The 16480-nt window shown below is 43.1% G+C and overlaps 1 protein-coding gene across 1 annotated transcript; it reads right to left on the bottom strand.

Annotated features, from left to right (window-relative positions):
* On the bottom strand, positions 8087-11502 carry LOC109830327 (pentatricopeptide repeat-containing protein At4g02750-like). Its single transcript, XM_020397568.1, has one exon. It carries the CDS (start codon positions 11342-11344, stop codon positions 8573-8575), a length of 2772 nt encoding a protein of 923 aa, XP_020253157.1. The 5' UTR covers positions 11345-11502; the 3' UTR covers positions 8087-8572.

Genomic DNA, 16480 nt, shown 5'->3' with positions numbered 1-16480 from the left:
CGCCGCCCCCCTCATCATCGTCACGTTCACACGCCTCGTCGCCGCTCAGTCCATCGTTGTCAGACCTCCTCTTCGTTCATCGACTCGAGTTATAAGCTCGTTGTTCGTTGGTGCATGGTCAATCCTGCAGCCGAGGACACTCAGTTCGTGTACGATCCCAAGACCGTCGTGGTTGATTTGCAGCTTTCTCAGTGGTTCGCTACCAGCCTTTTGACACCCCAGTCGGATACGTTGAGCGCATGACTCCTCAGATTGCAGATAGCGTGGAGAGTCGTTTGGACATCAGTTCGTGGCACAGACGATTTCACCCAGACGCATCACTTCATCCCAGTTACATCGCTCTCGGAGGAGAACTTCCTCCCCTTAGATTCAGCGTTGTCACACCGCCTCCAGAGGTCCCTCACGTCGAACCAGTTCAGACCAACGAAGGTTTCATTTTCTTTCAGCCCAGTATTTTCAGAACTACTATTGCATGCATATTGTTATCAATTTTAATATCAATTGTGATTGTGCTGTATTCTGCTTGATTAGTGAGCGAGTGATTCTGTTGCCACGTACATCTGCTAATCTAAATATTACAAGCCAATCTGTATTACGAGAACGAATCATTACATTTATTTTCTGAATAATTTACAAGGTCATAAACTTAGTACATTTGCAATTTTTGTTTAACAACCATCTAAAGTTTCACTTTCTTCTCGAGTTTCCTGCCTAGATCGACCGCTGATTTGGTGAAGCATTGTTGTCGTTGTTCTTCATACATGTATACACATTTTTCACATCATATCTGTAGGCGTATAAAATTGCCTATAGGTCCCTTGAGTAGCTCGACGACGCCGATTCAACAAAAGGACCATCGGGCGACGTATCCAAGCAAGACCTTTAGCCCGCAAACGCCGAAGCCAAGCTATACGCGATGGAGCAGGTTAACGAGGCGACGAAGTCAACAAATCGCACTCAAGTATCGGAATGCATCCACTCGCATGCGGAATCCAACCAACGGTTTCGGGGAATCACCGAGTCATCCAAACAAGAGCGAACTCGGATGGATCACGATCGAATCAAGATCAATTCCGGAACCCGACTTACTGCCAAATCTGGAATCAAGTCAACGAGTCGTTTCCAGGTCAATCAACCACACAACAGAAACACAACCGAATCAAGTCCAGATCAACAACGAAGCACAGAACCGGACAACGAAAAATGACGGAACGAACAACACCCGGAGGGGCTCGGCCGAAACCGAGCCACCTCAGGGTGGCTCGGCAGCCGAGCCACCCCCGTGAGGGTAGCCTATAAATAGGCCACCCCCTTGTTCATTTGAGAAGGTTGGATTTTGGAGGAGGCGAAGCCCTGCAGGATTGGAGACTCAGATCTAAAAAAGATCTCAACTTTGGGACATCAAGGACTTGCTCATCCAGATCTGGTGCTCGGCGATCATCAACGTCAAATAAGGCAGGTGTTCGAGAGGATCGGATCTCAGATCTACGTTGCTACACTCCGGATCTAAGCTTGGTCTTAGATCCCGAGACTTGGACGATTGTTTCCTTGGTGAAACAATCCTCCCCGGCTATTATTTCCTTGGTGAAATAATACCCGTTGTACTGCGTAGATCCGACCGGATCTAGATCGCGCGGTGGTCCACGGCAAACAACCCCGGCGCAGGCAAAGAACCCACAAAGCGAGCGACCGCAAAACAGGAGCTCGCGATTCGTTCGACAAACAAGGAAACAAAGTTGTAATTTTCATTTCTTTTCAATTTGATTTTCGTTGTAACCGGATCTTATAAAAAGACCGGATCTTTGTAATCGATAAACTGTTACAAGAGTGTACAATGGAATCATTAATGAAGAAAGCAACGATTTTTCCCGCGAACAATCTGGCGACCACAGTGGGAGCCACCGATCTCGCTGCCGAGATCGGAGCGTCGCAGCTGCGGATCTCGATCCCGGTCGTGGAGGAGGTCGAGTATGAGTTCAACCAGCAGAAGTACGAGGAGTACGTCTCCTCATCTGGATCAACCTCCCCCCGCAAGTCCAAGAAGCCCAAGTTCTCCTCCAGGAGAAAGGTTCGTTGGTATGAAGAAGTCGAAGCCACCAACGAAGATCTCGCCCCGTTTGATGCCAAAGTCGCATCGGGTGAGATTCCTCCAGTTTCCAACCAGGTCAGATCTGCTCTGGCCAACTCTTCTGCCACAGAGGGCGTGGTGACTCTCTCGAAGAGAGCCCACCAAAGGCAACGTCAACGCCTTGCGAAACGATTCGCAAAGGCCATGGAGTCAGTTGACGGGATCCGCTACAACGTGGATCTAAAGAACAAGAGAGGCAAACAGCCTCAACAACAGATGAACGGCCCCTCTTCCAAGCCGCCAACAATGGAATGGATCCGTGTCAAACGGAATCGTTCGACGCTGGAAGAACGCATCCGCAAACGCCGCGCACTATCAGCGCAGGCACGGGCTCAAGCTGAAGAAGCCCGTAGAAAGCTGCAGAAAGAGGTGGCCAAGAAGCCGCCATCAACCGAGCGAAGCAAAACTCCAATCCAAGAACGTTTGGGCCCACTAAGAAATCCCCAAACGACGCAACATGCTGGGGGTCGCCGCAACCCTCAACATGACAAAGAAATCGTGACACCCAAGCGCACTACGCTGCGCATTGAAGTTCAGGAGCCCGCTGAGAATTTACGCCCAAAAAGGCAGGTCTCAAGGCGCGTGACTCTTGAAAGTCCAAAGAAGGCAGTTCTCCCTCAGAAGGAAACGTTGTCGTCTGATGATGATTACGTTATACCTGAGAAATCGTGCCAACACACGATAGGTTGCTCTGACTTTCAAACAGACGAGCTGTACTATCGTGCTGGGGGTACGAGCAAAGCCAGAAAGGGAAGTCCTCGAAGACTAGAAACTCAGTGCCCTTGTTCAAAGCTCATTTGGGCGGTATTGTCTGAGTGCAACTGCACCAATATGTTTCCCGAAAGAGTTTCCGTGTTCCAAAGACTCAGCATAGAAACGCCAAAGCCAAGGACTAGACGTTTCCGAAGAAGAAGAACAATGGTCAAAGATGGTGAACGTTCAAGGGTCACTGCCAACATGACCAACAAGGGGACATCGGCACGGGATGATTTCGAGTCGATTCTGAAAGCATCCTGGCGTCTAACCCGTCTGCAGTCTGGAGCAATCGCACGAGGAACTTATGGTAGGGTTCAGACAAGAGTACCTTCAGAAGGTGAAGAGTCGGATACCTGCTCCGCAGTCGCATCAGATAATACAGTGTCCAGTGAGGGGGAACCCCGCGAGTCACTGATGATAAGCGCGGAACAAGTGGCCAAGATGCTCGAAGATGCCATAGCCAAACAACAGGAAAGCTTTAGGTTCGAGATGCAGATGACCATGCAGACTATGAGAGAGATGCATGAGCAACAAATGCAGGCACTGACGAACCAGCGAGGTGAACCAAGCCGCCGTAACCAGATTGTTCAGGAAGAGGAGCACACGGATAGGGATGGAGCTCACAATGCCAATAACCCTCCCGTCAATGCAGGGGATGGTAACGAGGATGCCAACGAAGATACAAGGGAAGACTTGAAGATCAAAGATCTCGAGAGCAAGATCAATACATTGATCTCCGCTCAAGAGACAAAGAAAACAGGCATTCCCTGTCCATACCCAAGAGAGTGGGAATCGATCACATATCCGGCGAAGTTCAATCTAATCAACTTCACGTCGTTCGATGGGAAGGGTTCCCCCACACAGCATTTGATTTATTTCAAATCGCACCTGGGTATTATTTCCGGCAACGAGCCTCTGATGGTGCGGTCATTCGTCGGCACTCTTCGCGGAGCCGCCTTCGATTGGTATCGCCGCCTCAAGCCATGCAGCATAAATAGCTGGGACGACATGGAGACCAAGTTCCTTGCCAATTTCTTCGACGACGACACCGAGGTATCTATCGGATCATTGCTCGATGAGAAGCAGAAAGACGGAGAGTTAGTCGACACCTTTGCCGGGACCCGATCACTGAAGAGTTCATTCTCCAGACCTGCCACGACAATCTTTCGTTGAACGTGTTAGAAGCAATGGGAACAGCATCGTCCAAAACGTGGAAGGACCTGAGGGTCCGAGGGGAGCAAGCTGAACGATTCCTCCGAAGGAAGAAAGCCGAGAGGGGTCAATTGACAACTGAGCCTCCGAATTCTAACTTCGCCTCCCGTGGTAAGGGCAAGACACCTGCAGCGGCGGATGATGCTAATCAAACGTCGCGACAGCAATCCCGAAGGCAGCAAAAGACTTCGGGTCCAAGACTCCAAAAAGAATACTCTTTCAAGGACGAAGACGTTCCAGCCATCTTCGAATCCCTCCTTGAAGGTAACAAGATCAAGCTACCACCTATCACAAATCAGGAGGAAGCTGACAACACTACGGACCCAAAGTACTGTGCATATCACAGGAGGGTCGTTCATCCCACCAAGGATTGCTTTACTCTCAAGAATAGCATTCAGACCTTGGTTGAAGCCGGCGTCATAATGCTAAGGTAAGCCAAATAAGAACGGCAACACTCCAAAGAGTATACGAGTATAAACTGCTTCTCAAAACTCCAAAGAGTATACGAGTATAAACTGTTTCTCAATCCTCCGACCGGTATAAGAGGTTAAACTACTCCCTGATACTCCAATAGGTATATGAGTCTAAACTGTTTCCCCACTTTTGACGGGAAGTTCCTGGAAAATATTAAGCTAATATTCTTAAGGATAACCCGGTTAGTTAACTGATAATAATGTCCGAACCAGTTCCGCAGACGAAACTGGGGGTGGACGATTTATGTAACGGGAAGTTCCCAAAACCACAGCAATGTAATGAATAAGAACTCCCATTCTCACCATGTCTATGCACTCAACACTCTCTCTGTTAGAGTCTGGACGTAAAATTCCCAATTGGTCAAACCTTCTTACAGTTAGGACCACAGTCAAAATCCCCTCTCGATTCCCCCAATGAACGAGAGGTCCACAAATTGAGCGATCAAACCTTCCTACAGTTAGGATTGTCTCAAAACACCCACTTGGTCAAACCTTCTTACAGTTAGGACCACAGTCAAAATCCCCTCTCGATTCCCCCAATGAACGAGAGGTCCACAAATTGAGCGATCAAACCTTCCTACAGTTAGGATTGTCTCAAAACACCCACTTGGTCAAACCTTCTTACAGTTAGGACCACAGTCAAAATCCCCTCTCGATTCCCCCAATGAACGAGAGGTCCACAAATTGAGCGATCAAACCTTCCTACAGTTAGGATTGTCTCAAAACACCCACTTGGTCAAACCTTCTTACAGTTAGGACCACAGTCAAAATCCCCTCTCGATTCCCCCAATGAACGAGAGGTCCACAAATTGAGCGATCAAACCTTCCTACAGTTAGGATTGTCTCAAAACACCCACTTGGTCAAACCTTCTTACAGTTAGGACCACAGTCAAAATCCCCTCTCGATTCCCCCAATGAACGAGAGGTCCACAAATTGAGCGATCAAGAAGCCTAAGTAGGGATAAGTCAGCGTCTAATACACGTTGCCGGGTAGCCTATTCCCGTAACAATGGCGAAGTCTATGTATTCAACATCATAGCACAAAGTCTAAGGGAATTCACTCTCTTAGCACAACGTTACATGCGGAACGGATTTAGACAATCCGCATGCTAACCCGACTCAAACGGTAGTCGGTAAAGGCTAATCAAACCCGTTGAAGGCTGGGGGTTTGCCAAAAATCCTATGAGTATTATGGTCAATCATTTCAAACGGAATGAGGAATCATAATAAAGATAAAGATTAGCACAACGTCACATGCGGAACGGACTTAAGACAATCCGCATGTAAGCCCGATTCAAACGGTAATCGGTAAAAGCATGACAAATCCGTTGAGGGCTGAGGATTTGCCAAAAATCCTAAGTCAACGTCTGATACACGTTGCTGTTTAGTCTTTTCACAGGAGAAAGACGAAGTCTACGTATTCAATATCGTAGCACTAAAAGAGTTAACTCTTTTAGCATAACGTCACATGCGGAACGGACTTAAAACAATCCGCATGCTAGCCCGACTCAAACGGTAGTCGGTAAAGGCGCATCAAACCCGTTGATGGCTGAGGATTTGCCAAAAATCCTATAAATATGCGAGGGGGATTTGCCAAAAATCCTATAAATACGAGAGTCACTGACGCATCAGCTTCATTAGTTGGTCTCGTGACTTGAGCATCCAGCGATATTCAAAACCCTAGGGTCAACGCCGGACAACGCGTAACCCTAGGTCAACGCCGGTCAACGCGTTGCGATAAAAAACTCAACGTATGACGCTCAAAACCCTAGGGTCAACGCCGGTCAACGCGTAACCCTAGGTCAACGCCAATCAATGCGTTGCAATGAAAGAATCATTACTCCGAAAAGTATACGAGTATAAACTGCTTCTTAATACTCCAAATAAGGTATATGAGTATAAATTGTTCCCTAATTTTGATTGAGGAGTTCCTGGAGAATATGTTTTTCTTAAGGATAACTCAACAACACCACGCCGGACAACGCGTTGTAATGAAGCCTGGACGCCGGACAACGCGTCACCAGGAAGCTCAAACGCCGGACAACGCGTTATAAATGAAGATTCAACGCCGACGACTGATGTTTAGTTCTGTGTTGAAGAAACAAACTCGAGCTAAAAAGTCAGGAAATTAAGAATCGACTTCAAGTTCAAAATTCCGACAACGGTCAGACAATAAATGCAGCACCGAATTCCTTAAATTAAGAATCGACTTCAAGTTCAAAATTCCGACAACGGTCAGACAATAAATGCAGCACCGAATTCCTTACAGACGTTCGACAAAGCACCGAATAGCATGAAGGAATTGAAGGAATCCAGAACAGAAGTCATTCCAAAGTCCCGTTACACCGACTGAAGGTTGGGACAATCACATCCAAAGTATTCCAGACTCTTCTATAAAAGAACGAGACTGAAATACTTTGGAGGGGGTATCTGTAGGATGTACTTGGTGAATCCTCCCTTCCACTCATAAACAAATTATAAATATGGTAAAAGAAGCCACTTTGAAATAAAAAGTGTAAGATAAACCTAAACAATGAGTAGCAAATAACCAGCATATTGCTCAACCATACTATACTCAAAGTGAAGATGTAGAAGAATGTCATGAAATGCATCTTAGACTAGTATAGGACAAATTTTCAAAATAGACATTTTTTAAAAAATAATCATCATTTTTTATCTATTTGCATTTTATTTAGCAAATTCGACTAAGTTGTAGCTACATCAACAACGTGCGTCGAAACTAGGTTGAATTTGAGAAATAAGTTCTACAAACTCCACGTTATTGAGAATCTCATGTAGTTTACTAGAGAATTAATCTCCATAGAATTCTCAATTCCGTAGAGTTTAGAACTCTACTAAACTCCACGGATTGTGAATCCCGTGGAATTTGTTTCATAATACTAACTCCATAGGATTGTGAATACCATGGAGTTTGTTTCATAATACAAACTCCACGGGATTACCAATCCCGTGGAGTTGCATACTCACTCCAACAAGTTTCCAACTCCAAGGGGGAGGGGGGTTAAGAGAGAGAAGTGAAAGTCGGGGAAAGAGAGGCAACAAAGATCGAGAGTCGGGGTGGGTCCCGCAAAGTTAGTCTCAACTCCACGGGATTCCAAATCCTGTGAAGTTGCAGAGAGGAAAACACAGCTCTCTGTGATTTTGTCTGTAATAAACATAGAGAGCATTGGATTCACAATCGCGGAGTTTGAATTGAAATAAACTACATATGATTGTGAATCCCGCGTAGTGGGATTCTCAATCCCATTGGGTTTAGTAGAGTTCTAAACTATACAAGATTGAGAATCCCATAGAGATTAATTCTCAATTAAACTACACTGGATTCTCACCCTTGTAGAGTTCGTAGATCATATTTCACAAATTCGACCCAGTTTCAGACCATGTTGCTGACATGGCTAAAACTAGGTCGAATTTGATAAATAATTTGCAAGTAGGTTGTATATGTGATTATTTTTCAAAGAAGGTCTATTTTGAAAATTTGTCCACTAGTATAAATTAATTTACAATCAGTCATCTTAGTAATTGTGCTTTGTTGGTTTTTTTTTATGTTGAACATGTTCAGAAACTCTACATTATCCATAAAAACAGGAAAATTCACTGCTTACTTTTGACAATCTAACACCTCCTGAGTATGTAAGACATCGAAATGTGGTGTATACCTTCAGCCCACAATCCAGTTTGGGAATGAACTTTTCTTCAATGGCTCCATTGGTAGTGTAATGTGAAATTACTTGAATTACGACAGAACAAAACTGGAGGATCAGTAATACAAGCAATAGCCTGAAAATCTTCTCAGAATTATCAGTGTGCTGTATTTGGTGAGTATTCTTCATCTCCGTAAAGTTCGACTAAGTTAGTACTAATCTCTGCAATAGATCACTTTGCCATAAAGCCTCAAAGAAGTGAAGCTCATCTCCAATCTAGAACTGACTCTTGCAAGTACCGCTTAGAAGCATCACCGCGCAAATTCTCAGAACCTCAATCACCAATAGTCCCCACATGTACAAACCCCATTCCTGAAATGGTGAAATCGATTACCATCCCTTATATCAATCTCTCTACTAGTGACCTTGGACACAAAGCTAAAGAAAGTGTGACAATCGCCACAGATCCTTAGGTTCTTCAAGATTTGTATAGGCGTTCCCTCAGGAGTAGCCAAGAGAGCATATGCAACTGCAAGTTTCTCACTGTGGTAGAGAAGAACATTCTCCTTCTGTTCTTCTTCCAAATCATGAAGAACAAATTTGGTATCAGGAACATAACCTGAACCTCTTAGCCAATCATACAAGTCCTTCAGCTTACGATGAATCTCCTTAATCTGTTCATGTTGCTTATCATTCGTAATAAAAACGTGCATTTTGTTCTTTATCTGCATCCAGCTGCAACCTGGCTCTTTCTTCACACCTCGAAGTCTCATCAATTTCCGTACCTCTTCAACTTCATCCCACATCTTAAGAGATGCATATATGTTGGATAATAGTACATAATGAGCCGAATACTGTGGCTCCATTTCAAATAGCCTCTCGGCAACTCTCCTGCCAAGCTCAACATTCTGATGAATTCTACATGCACCGAGAAGTGCAGCCCATACTACAGAGTCTGGTTCAATAGGCATGTTTTCTATAAATGCTTCGGTTTCATACAAATGTCCAGCTCGGCCAAGGAGGTCAACTATACAAGCATAGTGATTTTTTAATGGCATGAGACTGTAATCTTTACTCATGGACTTGAAATATCTCCATCCTTCATCAACCAAGCCAGCGTGACTACAGGCAGAGAGGACATTTACAAAGGTGATTTGGTTTGGCGAGACTCCTTCAGCCTTCATTTTTTCAAAAATCTCAATAGCTTCTCGTCCAAATCCATGCTGACTACACCCTGCAAGGATTGAATTCCATGTGATCGTGTCTCGTTCTCTCATCTCATAGAAAACAGAGAAGGAGTCAACACATCCACATTTCCAGTACATAGTTATCAATGAGTTGCCAACGATAAGATTCAGATTGTTGCCTAATTTACAAGCCAAGCAATGTATTTGCCTCCCCAACTTCACAATGCCCAAGTTTCCAGAAGCACTGAGAAGGCTAGTCATTGTTAATGAATTGGGCAAAGTCCCTTCAGCCAACATTCTGCGAAAGAGTTCAAAGGCTTCATTTCCTTGCTCAGCCTGATCATAGGCAGATATAACGGCACTCCAGGAGACAACGTCACGATGTGGCATCTTCTCAAATACATTTTTAGCATCCTCTAGCATATAATTCTGAGCTAATGCAGTTATCATAGAGTTCCATGAGATGCTATCTTTTGTTCTCATCCATCTAAAGACTTGATTCACATCTCCAATGTTCTTGCACTTCGCATACATAGTAATCAAACCATTATTGACAAAGGAATTGAATTGGGAACCGACCTTAATAGCAAGAGAGTGCAATTGTCTACCGATCTCAATAGCTCCAGCAGCAGCACAAGCAGAGAAACCACTTGTAAAACTAGAAGGACTAGGCAACATACCCAGCCTATGAAGCTCAATTAAGAATTCCAAAGCTTCTTCAGATCTTCCATTTTGAGCAAAGCCAGAAATCATTGCTGCCCAAGATACCGGATTTCTAACAGGCATCCCATCGAACAACTTCTTAGCTTCATCAAGCATGCCATTCTGTGAATACCCAGCAATCATCGCGTTCCAAGATACCACGTTAGGGTTCTGAATCTGATCAAACAAAAACCTAGCTTCTTCAATCCTTCCATGCTGTGCATAACCAGTCAGCATCGCTGTCATAGATGCGATAGACTTCTCCGGATCACACTCGAAGACAGATGCTGCATCATCCAATCTCCCAACATGGGACAATGCAGAGATCATTGTGGACCAAGTATAATCATTAACTTCCTTCATCCCCCCAAAAAACTTCTTAGCCAAGTCTAACCCTTGACTATATCTAGTATATGCATTCAATGTCGCCGTTCCTATAACCACATCAGCTTCAAACCCTGTTTTGATGGCCAATGTCCTAAAATTTTCAAGCAAGCACAAATCATGTACACCCACAACAGCATTAACAGCTGCAGCAAAACTCGACTGATCCGGGCGAAACCCGCGATCAATCATCCTCCTAAAAATCCTCCAACCCTCAACAAACTTACTAACCCTCACATACCCAGATATCATAACAGTCCAAGAAACCAAATTCTTTTCAGGCATCAACTCAAACAACCCCCTCGCCTCCTCCATCATACATTCACGACAATACCCAGTAACCATCGCATTCCAAGACTCGCAATTTCTTTCCGGCATTTCATCAAACAGTTCCCTTGCATTCCTAATACTGCCATTTTGAACATACCCACTAATCATTGCATTCCAAGAAACAGGATTTTGGTCGGGCATCGAGTTGAAGAGCTCCCGGGCTTCATCAAGGCGGCCGGCTTTGGCATAGCCGGAGACGAGGATGGTCCACGTGCGGGTGTTGCGACCGGAGAAGGAGTCAAAGAGGGAATGGGCTTGGTCGAGGAGCCCATGTTGAGAGTAGCCAAAGATCATGGAGTTCCATGCGATTGTGCTTCGGTGGGGCAATTCATCGAACAGTTTGCGGGCGTCGGCGATTTCACCACGGCTAGAGAGAGATTGGATTTGGGCAATGGAGGGGTAGAGATCACGGAGGGGATAATGGGGGCTGGGGAGGGCAGAAGTGGAAAGAAATTTCAGGAGGAGGGATTTGTGGGTTCTCTTCTTCCATTTTAATGCAGATTTCATGGAGTTTTGGGGTTTTGGAATATGAACGAGGAATACGCGGGGAATTACAATTTGATTTAGTTGTTAAAAGTTTTAATTCAAAAGGTGAGCATGAGGAATAATCTCAGAATTCTATATATGTCGAGGACTAATTAGCACTTTAATACCTTATTTCCTCTACAAGCTACTTTGAACTTGCGTTTTTGAATTTGTTGTGACATATACCCCATTTTTATTTTAAACTGCCATAATTCTTTATGAAATATAATTACGATAGGTTTAAAAGTAAACTCAACAAACATTAACATGTTGTTTGGCAAGGGATTAAGAGAGGAGGTTAAGTAAAAAGGTTAACTTAGTTAATCTCTTATGAAGGGTTAACAATAATTAAATTTTATTTGGATAGGATAGTAAAGACTAAAGGTTAACAACGTTTTCGTATTTTGAATACGTTCAAAATTTACGTTATCAAAGTTTTAAAAAAAATTATGTGTCGAGTCCTCCAAAGTGTAAGTGCACAACAAATTAGAGATCACGCGTATTCATACTTCGTAAATTATAAAAAGTGTTGTTTGGCCGGCCCTGTTTTTTTATTATTTAAAATTTTTTAAATTTTTTAAATTTTGAAGAATATAATTCCAAAAATAAATACAATTTTGATAAAAAATTATATTATTAATCAATTGTAATTATGTAATTTATAAATATAAAACATTATAGAAATTAAAATAATTGTAAAATTTGTAGAAACAAACAAAATTAAAAATAATTGTAGAATTTAAAGGATTTGAACCACTAACCTACTCTTCAAACTCCTAAATTTTACCACTAGACAAAGTAGCCCAAAGTATTCATGTCATTCAATATATATATATGTATATATATATACACACACACACACACATATACATATATTATACATAAACAAATTGTAAATACTTATAGTAATTACATAAACAAATTGTATTATATATATAAACACACACACATATAAACTTATATATACACACATAGCGGTTCGGTTCGGTTTGTTCGGTTCTAACTTCATCAAGTATAACTTCACTTCAATTTATCTTTTATATATTATTATTACCCTATGCCAGCATGTATTTGTTTTTTAACTTCACTTCAATTTATTATTCTTGCTCATGTATGTATACTGTTTTTAAGTGAAGTAACTTGTCCTTTTGGATTAAATACTAGACTCTGACGTTGTATTTTTTTAGTAACTGACATGCTTTGTCTTTGTGTAGCAAGCTTTGACTTTGGTCTTTGTGGAGACAAAAAAAGGAGCTGACTCATTAGAACATTGGTCATGTATGAATCAATTCCCTGCAACTGCTATTCATGGTGATCGAACATAGCAATAAACCCACAAATCAAAGGCACAAATATATTCGGTTAGTTCGGTTCGGATCGGTTTGAAAAATTGTCAACCCGACCCGAACCGCCTTACTCATAAAACCGTTTTTTCCGGGTCGGTTCGGATCGGTTCGGTCGGTTTTTTCAGTTTGAACCGAACCGTGCTCACCCCTAGCCGACATGGACTTTTTTTGCAAAAAATCCTGCATTCATTGCCCAAGTCTCGTGATCAAGTACGCATGGACTTTTTTGCAAAAATCACGCAATGATCACGAGACTCTCTCTCCCTCAAACTAATTCTCGTGATCATCGTTCTCTGGAGACTCTTTGCAGTTGGTCATCGTTGATGGGCCTGGTGGGCTTGGCTGCGCCGCTCTCTCCCTCACGATCGCCGGGATCCTGGTGACCAAACGAGTCAAGAATCGCCGGAAATGGTCGAGGATCCTCGAGATTCTCGCGGAGTTCGAGGAGGGATGCTCGATGTCGATGTCGAGGCTGAGGCAGGTGGTGGGCGCGATGACCGTCGAGATGCACGCAGGCCTCGCCTCCGACGGCAGAAGCAAGCTCGGCATGCTTCTCACTTTCGTCGATAAGCTCCCCAGTGGGTAAATCTCTCTCCGCCGACGCCGACCTACTCTCTCCGCCAACACCGACCAACTCTCGCCGCCGCCGACGACCAACTCTCTCTCCTCCGCCTCCGACCAACTCTCTCTCCGCCGCCGAAGCAAAAGAGATGACGATCAAAAGAAAACAAGAGAAGGCTGCAAATATGGCCGCAATTAAGGAGCATTTGGGACAGAGAATGGACAGTCAGTGGACCTTAATGTGGTGCTTGATAAGCTTATGAACGATGGAGAAGGGGAGATGATCCAGCCTCAAAAGATTTGGTTTGGTCGGTGATTGTTTGTTGGTGCCTTGGCTTTGTGATTTGTGTATATACTCTCTTCGAATCTTTGTTGTTTGTTGCTTATTTGTGTAAGCTTATGAAAGATGGTCAACTGCCCTTTTTTCATATGTGAAGGCATTGAAAAATTATCCTGTGTAGGCATTGAAAAATTGAAACTGTTTATTTCTCAAGTAATTATTTATGATGTTTTTGCATATAAGACTGGTACAAGTTGGAGACGATCTATTGCATATCATGCGTTTTCTTTACAAAATTTTCTAGTCAGACAATCCAAATCATGGTAGCAATTTTATCATCCAAACTTCATCAAGACAGTTATCAGTTCCAAAATTCCAATTGATAACTCATTTTGATCTGAAATTGGAAATTACACAATACAAAGTAGACATAAAAGTAGACATGCAGGTGCAAAAATTGCAGATTATATTGATATAGAACGGGGGCATATCCCAAACAAATGCTATATACAACTGATCAACGCATAGAACACCAGATATCGGGCAATGAGGAAAAAAACAAATGCCTCTCTCCACAACACTCTGCTCTGCATCCAGAAGAAATGGTGCGGGTCTGTGAGAATGGTCAACCAACTCTAGCTCTTTTGGTGCTTCAGTTGCCTTGTTGCTCTCATTCATAGCACATGACTCAGCTTGAGCATCGCCAACCAGGTTGTGATTGGTCGGAGCTACTTTAAATATTTCTAGACCTAGTGGTGCTTCAATAGCCCGACCTGAAAAGCATGGCTCTTCATTTGCAGGAGTCACTGCTGCATCTTTGGAAGTGGTCCAGCATAGGATACGTGGCTCTTCAATGGCAGGAGTTGGTTTCGGGTCTTTATGTTTCTGAAATGAGATGAAAACTCATCAACCTTCCTCTTCTTGGAACTATTCTGAGTGCTTTCAGAGGATTCACAGGGTCCCTATGTAGGATGACATGACACAAGCATCTAGTTCATGAATTTAAGGTTGTCCAAGAGTTGTAAGCATCCATTTTCCTAACAGGGTGACTGTTTGTGTGAAAGCAGTATTTCTTATTTAATGGAAAACAGCTCTGTAAAAAAATAAAAAATAAAAACTGCAAAGACATGAAGCTTGAAAACATGGTCAGTATATTACATGTTTCCATAAAGGATATAATCCAGTCATGCTATCCATGTTGGTAGCCTAACAAGCTTACAAAAAACCTATCACTCAGTACAGAATTCTCAACTGCACCAAAGATCTAATTTCTGTACTAATATCACCCGTCTTGAAATCAAACTATCTTACCCTATTGTCTTTCTTGCTACCTAAAGCTATATAAGCAACAAAGATGAGCATCCAAACTCATCACTCAACTTCTAATGGAAACAAACTTTTTTGCTGATGCTTAAGAGCCAAACATTGATCATGGACTAGAACTAGAAGCTCAACATCCTTATCCTCCACATCCTTAAATCTAACACCATAAAGAAGTACCTCCCAATATAGCTGACAACCATTAACTACAAGCAATTGCTCTCTTTTCAGTATCTCTTAATTTATTGTGCAGGACACCTCATCCTTCATCCTTATGCTCAACAAAAAAGACTGCCATAACTAGACATGGTCAGCATTAGACATTAACAACTGATTTAAAGAATCCACTGTTAGGAATATTAGCTGTTTAGACAATAACGAAAATCAGTTTAAGCAATTTAATAATTAACAGATAATCACGGATTAATATTGTAACGCAGATGTAAGAAATAATTCAAACAAAAAGAAATAAGGGTTAGAAATACGGCCTGATGGTCGAGGCGTGCAAGCACTGTCCCAAGAAACTAATTGTCCCCTCTCGTACAGAGCTACGCGGCAAAAGTTCCCGGAGATACAACGACCCTCGGTCAGGCGACCTCCTTCTCGTCGGCATGAGCTTCAAGAAGGCTTTGTGAATTCTTCGTGACTTTCAGGGAACCAAAAATGTAACAATAGTAATATGAAGAGAAATAGCAGAGAAGAAGATCGAATACGTTGTGTTTTTCACACTGTGTTTTCTACCCTCGCAGCTTGCTGTTTATATAGAGGTTGAGAATGAACGTTTCTAATTACCGAATTAAATCCTCATAAAAACTATTTTCCGTTTTGATTCCCGTTTCATTTACGTTTTAAAGTTCATAAATCTCTCCAATTAATTCTGGCCGTTAAACATTTTAAAAATGTTAATCACGTTTTAAACAGTTCCAATTAGTAAAAATAAAAATGTTAGCATATTAAGGGCCCATTAATCCGGAGCTGCATTCGTGTCCGCAGGTCGTGTGCGCGCGCCACCCGACCCGACCCGAACCCGAGCCCGAGCCCGTCGCTCCAGTGCAACCAGCCACTGAGTAAAACCAAGCTCTCGCTCCTTCATACACATTACCTATGAATGCAAGAGTAGGGTTTGGGTTCCCAACATAGAGCTGATCATAGCCAAATTGCCGAGAAAAGCGATAAGGCTGATATGGTTCAATAAAGCATTTCCGCCCTTGTCGAAAAATAAGATAGCCCGGACGAATGTTTATGAGCCACCAAAAAGCGCCCTTGCTAAGCATGGTGAAAGAATTCGGCCCCGGAGAGTCTTGATGAAGTTCTCCATACGCGCCACCCTCGAAGGCGGGAAACTTGACAGCAATCTTGTAATTATAATCCCGTCTCAAAATTTCACGGAATTTAACTTGGTACCAACCAGCCCAGTCAGAAGTTTCTAATTGCTGAACAAGAGGGGTTGAGGTGTCATTTGATTCAGGAGTCGTCATTATTGGAGGGCAGTGCAGCACAAACCAAGATACCAAGTAAATATACGGCATCGGCACCCGAGGGGTTGGGGTTTGAATGACGGTCGTCCCGTCAGAATCCACTTTCTTGACGGCAATGAACTCAGAAGATAGT

Source organism: Asparagus officinalis, chromosome 2 (assembly GCF_001876935.1).
Source record: "Asparagus officinalis chromosome 2, Aspof.V1, whole genome shotgun sequence".
Taxonomy (NCBI): domain Eukaryota; kingdom Viridiplantae; phylum Streptophyta; class Magnoliopsida; order Asparagales; family Asparagaceae; genus Asparagus; species Asparagus officinalis.
The sequence above is the reverse complement of the archived record's forward strand: the minus strand, read 5'-3'. Positions and strand labels throughout refer to the sequence as shown.